The sequence below is a fragment of the Oncorhynchus kisutch genome, unplaced genomic scaffold (assembly GCF_002021735.2).
Source record: "Oncorhynchus kisutch isolate 150728-3 unplaced genomic scaffold, Okis_V2 scaffold3094, whole genome shotgun sequence".
Taxonomy (NCBI): domain Eukaryota; kingdom Metazoa; phylum Chordata; class Actinopteri; order Salmoniformes; family Salmonidae; genus Oncorhynchus; species Oncorhynchus kisutch.
In genome coordinates, this window is record NW_022265039.1 from 12501 (window position 1) to 19293 (window position 6793).

The window sequence follows — 6793 nt, forward strand, 5'->3', positions numbered from 1 at the left end:
GTGTGTGTGTGTGTGTGTGTGTGTGTGTGTGTGTGTGTGTGTGTGTGTATTCAGGGTGGGAGAACGTGTACGGTTTTGACATGACCTGCATCCGTAACGTGGCCATGAGAGAGCCCCTGGTGGACGTGGTGGACCCCAAACAGGTGGTGACCAACTCCTGCCTAGTCAAGGTCAGTGTGAGAGAGAGAGAGGCTGTGTGATGACCACCACTTAGAGAGAGAGGCTGTGTGATGACCAACACTTCAGACACAGAGTGTACCAGATTTGCTCATATCTGAGTGTGTGTGTGTGTGTGTGTGTGTGTGTGTGTGTGTGTGTGTGTGTGTGTGTGTGTGTGTGTGTGTGTGTGTGTGTGTGTGTGTGTGAATTACTGCATGAATCCAGACAGACTTAAGAAATTACTTTCCAAAATTGAAGTGTCACAGAGAGACTACCAGCGAAGAATTATGATGAGCCCTAAATGGGTTCCGTGTCCCTGTCTGTGATTTGCATGTCAATGAATGTGTCTAGACTGTGTGTTTCTAGACTGTACAGACTTCACAGTGGGACCCATGCCAGCCACCATATCTGAGCCATAAATAGGCCTGGCACTCCCGGGTCTGTGTGACACATTGGGATTTAACACTGCTGTCCTGTCCTGTCCTATGACAGCCTGTCTGTCCTGTCCAATGACGGCCTGTCTGTCCTGTCCGATGTCACATCAATCATCCAAAAGAGAGGCATGATATGAGATGCTGTGTGAATTATCTTCAGGAGGAAAGTATTTGATGCTGAGAGGTGCCATGCTTTCTAGGGCGTATGAATGAAAGGATGGATGGATGAATTGAACAGATGAAGGAATTAATTAATAAAACAGATGATTGACTCACTGACTGACTGGATTGAATAAATTAATAAATAAATGAATGAATGAATGAATAAACAAATATATTGGGTGGAATTGAATGAAATAAAGAGTAGAACACAAACATGGAAGGAGAGGTTAGTCAGGTAGTGGTGGGGGGGGGGGGGAGTGTGCAACAAGCACTGGATCAGAAAGCATGTCATGAAACTTCTCAACAATCTAATATCATCCCATAGATAATGAGGTTGAAGGGCAGAATGGAGCCAAAGATGTGTGTTTGAGAGCATTTGTGTGTGTCTGACAGTGCTTTTATGTATGAGGGAGTGATAGATGTAAGGAGAGAGAGATTGAGAGAGATATGTTGAAATAGAGGAGAAAGGAGAAGTGTATGTGTGTGTGTGAGAGAGAGATATCTTTCGTCCGATGCATGTCACCCTGTACCATATTTCTCTTGTAACCTATGACCCAGGAAGTGGACATCTACACGGTGAAGCCTGAGGACCTGTCTTTCACCACGGCCTTCTGCCTGCAGATCCAGAGGAACGACTATGTCCACGCCATGGTCACCTACTTCAACATCGAGTTCACCAAGTGTCATAAGAAGACTGGCTTCTCTACCGGTTAGACCTCACCACACACATATGGGTTGTGTTCATTGGCACCAAGAGTCAGAAAACAGACTGAAACAGGGAAGAACTACCTGAACTAGTCCAATAAGAAAGACCTACTTTTATTTTCCATTGCAAAAATGTTTTGTTACTAATGAACATACCCCACGATGTGACCACATTCAAGTACACTAAACGCTAGGTCCTTTGAAATGAGGTGTATGACAATATAAGTTACATATCTTCCACACAAGCCACTTGTGTTGTTAAAAGCTCTGGAACCTGAAGCCACTAGAGATCTTTTACAGGGAGAGAACCACCGTGTTCAGTTTCTGTGTCCTATCCAGGTTATGCAACAATGAAAAGTTGTCATTTCAAACAGACATCAATCATTTTGTGTAAATCAGTCAATTGTAGCACTTGTACAAATAAGCCAGGGTGAAATTTTTTTCTCATACCTGTAGTTGTGGAGATTCTTGTCTTTGGCAATGATCCTTTGGTTTTGTTTGGAAGATTGTGGAAGCACAGCACATTTTTTGCATGTTAATTCATCAAGGTTTTGACAAGGGGAGGGTGATATTATTGTGAGGTGTAGGTTTGAGGCGGATGATCAAAAGGTACTGCTAGACATAAAAGCATGAAGTAATAACATACTTTGCTGTTTCCTATAATGACAAGTTGACTTTGGTTCTCAGCTCTTGACCCCCTCTAGTGGTGTGAAGTGGAACAGCACAGGTTAAAAATACATACCATTGGTACTTTTTCTTTCTCCCTCTCCGTCTGATTATTTCACTCTCCACCATCTCTGTGAAGATCTCAATTGCATACTGATCGCGTCCTCTCTCCTCTCAAACCCCTTTGGAGGATAAGTCAGAGGGGAGGGACCTCTGGCTTTCTTATCCAATGGGTGATGAGAAGGAGACAAGGAGAGAGGACGCAATATGTATGCAATTGAGATCTCCCCTATGTCTCTCAATACCGTATTCATTTTCTCCTAATCCTCTCTCCATCTCTGCCTCCTCCTCCTCTCTCTTGTTCCCCTCCTCCTATGCCTCCCCCTCTCTTCCATCTCCCCCTCCTCCCCTCTTGTTCCCCTCTTCCTATTCCTCCCCCTCTCTTCCATCTCCCCCTCCTCCCCTCTTGTTCCCCTCTTCCTATTCCTCCCCCTCTCTTCCATCTCCCCCACCTCTCTTGTTCCCCTCCTCCTATTCCTCCCCCTCTCTTCCATCTCCCCCTCTTCCTCTCTTCTTCCCCTCCTGCTATTCCTCCCCCTCTCTTCCATCTCCCCCTCCTCTCTTGTTCCCCTCCTCCTAATTCTCCCCCTCTCTCCCATGTCCAGCTCCTGATGCCGCCAGTACCCACTGGAAGCAGACAGTGTTTTACTTGGAGGACTACCTGACTGTGAGGAAGGGAGAGGAGATACTGGGCAGCATCGCAGTCAAGCCCAACGATAAGAACGTGGTGAGAATAGAGCTACGCTGTATTAGAACTGCAGCTGACTCCAGGCCAGCATAGAATAAAATGCTGTTTAAAAATATAATAATAGATGGGGTTTTTCTATAGATGCCAAGATGTCAAGTCTTTAACATGATCTATGAATATGTCTTTCTAAGAGTGAAGCTCTACATGAGTATTAGCTCAGATGCCGCAAAACCGCCATCCTATTGCTGTACCACCCACTGACTTTAACTGTTAAAACTCTACAAATGCATCCTCCCTTCTTCCCTTATTTGAAGTATTCACGGATTGGAGAGGGTTGGATTGGTGAAAGAGGTACAGTGGGAAACTTGTCACTTATCCAACCTTAAAAATAGCTGAAGTGGGAAGTTTACATACACTTAGGTTGGAGTCATTAAATCTAGTTTTTCAACCACTCCACAAATGTCTTGTTAACAAACTATAGTTTTGGCAAGTCCGTTAAGACATCTACTTTGTGCATGACACAAGTAATTTTTCCAACAATTGTTTACAGACAGATTATTTCACGTATAATTCACTGTATCACAATTCCAGTGGGTCAGAAGTTTACATACACTAAGTTGACTGTGCCTTTAAACAGCTTGGAAAATTCCAGAAAATTATGTCATGGCTTTAGAAGCTTCTGATAGGCTGATTGACATGATTTGAGTCAATTGGAGGTGTGCCTGTGGATGTATTTCAAGGTCTTCCTTCAAACTCCGTGACTCTTTGCTTGACATCATGGGGAAATCAAAAGAAATCAGCCAAAAATGGTTGACCTCCACAAGTCTGGTTCATCCTTGGGAGCAATTTACGAACGTCTGAAGGTACCATGTTCATCTTTACACACAATAGTATGCAAGTATAAACACCATGGGACCACGCAGCCATCATACCGCTCAGGAAGAAGACACGTTCTGTCTCCTAGAGATGAACGTACTTTGGTGCGAAAAGTGCAAATCAATCACAGAACAACAGCAAAGGACCTTGTGAAGATGCTGGAGGAAACAGGTACAAAAGTATCTATATCCACAGTAAAACGAGTCCTATATCGACATAACCTGAAAGACCGCTCAGCAAGGAAGAAGCCACTGCTCCAAAACTGCCATAAAAAAGCCAGACTATGGGGACAAAGACGGTACTTTTTGGAGAAATGTCCTCCTGTCTGATGAAACAAAAATAGAACTATTTGGCCATAATGACCATGGTTATGTTTGGAGGAAAAAGGGGGAAGCTTGCAAGCCGAAGAAGACCCTCCCAACCGTGAAGCACGGGGGTGGCAGCATCATGTTGTGGAGGTGCTTTGCTGCAGGAGGGACTGGTGCACTTCACAAAATAGATGGCATCATGAGGGAGGAAAATGATGCGGATGTATTGAAGCAACATCTCAAGACATTAGTCAGGAAGTTAAAACTTGGTTGCAAATGGGTCTTCCAAATGGACAATGACCCCAAGCATACTTCCAAAGTTGTGGCAAAATGGCTTAAGGACAACAAAGTCAAGGTATTGGAGTGGCCATCACAAAGCCCTGACCTCAATCCTATAGAATATTTGTGGGCAGAACTGAAAAATTATGTGCGAGCAAGGAGGCCTACAAACCTGACTCAGTTACACCAGCTCTGTCAGGAGGAATGGGCCAAAATTCACCCAACTCATTGTGGGAAGCTTGTGTGACCCAAGTTAAACAATTTAAAGGCAATGCTTCCAAATACTAATTGAGTGTATGTAAACTTCTGACCCACTAGGAATGTGATGAAAGAAATAAAAGCTCAAATAAATAATTCTCTCTACTATTATTCTGACATTTCACATTCTTAAAATAAAATGGTGATCCTAACTTACCAAAGACAGGGAATTTTTACTAGGATTAAATGTCAGGAATTGTGAAAATCTGAGTTTAAATGTATTTGGCTAAGGTGTATGTAAACTTCCAACTTCAACTGTAGGTCAGTGACTACTTTAAATGGAGGGTGGAAAGAAGGATGTCTTTTCAAAGCATTCAAAAGGGCTAAATATCCCTCCTGTTGTGTCCATCTCAAATACACTTTTCCCACTACTAAGCCAAGCCGTACTGTGCTGGCCTGGTTACACATCCGTAGTTACTGAAATTGTAGGACAATGTGAAAAGAAAATACCAGAGGTAGCACCTCTGGTTGGGGTCGACATGATACTGTCAAATGGTTATAGTTGGACTGAAGAGTCTTCTCTTGCATTCCAGCGGGACCTGGAGTTCACCTTGGAGTTGGACTTTAAAGGACAGCTGTGTGATGCGGCCATTTCCCACGACTACAAGATGCGCTAGCTGACCAGCAAAGGGCGATATCCCCCTCCTTGAGAGGGAGGGCACAGGCTCTCCAACAGGCCCTCTTATTGGTCCGAGGGGGACACGATACGCATCTGATTGGATGACAGCGCTCCAGCACCTAAGTGATGTCATAAAAACAAGCCATTTCGAAGCAATAGCGCCATCACCTGCCACATTTTTAAAGCTGCCCTGAGAATGTAATATCCCTGATGAACTTGATTTGTTATTTTTTTCAGGTTGAGTTTCAGTGTTATCAGTACTAGAGCTAAAGGAGTTATAGGGATTTTAGATGCCAGTCCAGAGGCACTTTAAGGACAAACTCTGAGCATGTCTTTTATCAAGGAAAACAGACAGACTACACCTCTGTTTTATCTATGTCTTTCAAAGTTCAACAAATGCAGAACCTAAGAGTTTAACAGGAAAGTCATTCAGTGTTTGTTCAAGTTAGTTATATTTTGTTGGTATTCAGTACTGGTAAGTTATTTGCATGTTTAGCTTTTTGTTCTTGGTTGATTTCAGGTATCATGATTTGATCATTTGAGATATTCACAATTGCTAATGGAACATGTTTAATGATAGAAACCTGTGAGAAATGTCTTGTCTTCCATCTCCAGCTGGAAGTTATTTTGCCATTTTGATTTTGGGGTGTGGTGTAGGAGTGATGAACAAATAAAGAACAATTACTTAGAATTGTTGGGAAAGAATCAAATAATTAGATTTCACATCAGTATTTTAATCAAATTTATGACAATCAATATTTTGTAACAAACTACCAACTAATCAAGCACTTATTTACATAGCCATTCTGTGTTTTGATTAACAACATAATCACAACTAAAGAAAAACTGTCATTCTATACATTGAAATGATTGATCCACCTTTTAAATTGACCAAATATACCATTAGTTCTACAGTAGAACACATGTCTATTGCTCATAACAGTCAGAAGGTCCACATAACAACAGAAAAAGGGTTGTAATGTAGACTAGAGCTAAATCCACTAGGATCCAGCTCAACTGGGCTCTTTGCCTTTAACAAAAAACAGGTACTGAAAGAAGAGCCATCCTAATTTGAGACATTGATTAACAAATGTCCACAAAGTTAGGATTTGGCTCCGAGAGCACAGAGAAAGAGTTAGATTGAAGAGTGTCTTCACTTGTTATCAGGAGTCTCTAGCCATTCCAAATGCGCTCTCTCTCTCTATCGGTCAGAGTTTCAGGGTGTTTTTCTCAATCACTTTTTATCAGGAGTCTCTAGCCATTCCAAATGCTCTCTCTCTCTATTCTGTCAGAGTGTCTTCACTTGTATCAGGAGTCTCTAGCCATTCCAAATGCTCTCTCTCTCTATTCTGTCAGAGTGTCTTCACTTGTTATCAGGAGTCTCTAGCCATTCCAAATGCTCTCTCTCTATTCTGTCAGAGTGTCTTCACTTGTTATCAGGAGTCTCTAGCCATTCAAATGCTCTCTCTCTATTCTGTCAGAGTGTCTTCACTTGTTTCAGGAGTCTCTAGCCATTCCAAATGCTCTCTCTCTATTCTGTCAGAGTGTCTTCACTTGCAGCAGGCTTTCTTCTTGACGG

The 6793-nt window shown here is 42.6% G+C and overlaps 1 protein-coding gene across 1 annotated transcript in view; it reads left to right on the forward strand.

Moving 5' to 3' along the window:
* LOC116371322 (protein arginine N-methyltransferase 8-B-like) overlaps nucleotides 1–5905 on the forward strand; it is a gene marked incomplete at its 5' end in the record, with an annotated part of 14213 nt that extends 8308 nt beyond the window's left edge. The window contains 4 exons of the mRNA XM_031820202.1: nucleotides 55–170; nucleotides 1314–1464; nucleotides 2792–2913; nucleotides 5129–5905. Of these exons, the coding sequence (XP_031676062.1) occupies nucleotides 55–170; nucleotides 1314–1464; nucleotides 2792–2913; nucleotides 5129–5212 (473 nt within the window). The remainder of the gene's footprint in view (nucleotides 1–54; nucleotides 171–1313; nucleotides 1465–2791; nucleotides 2914–5128) is intronic.
* Between the last annotated feature and the right edge of the window lie 888 nt (nucleotides 5906–6793).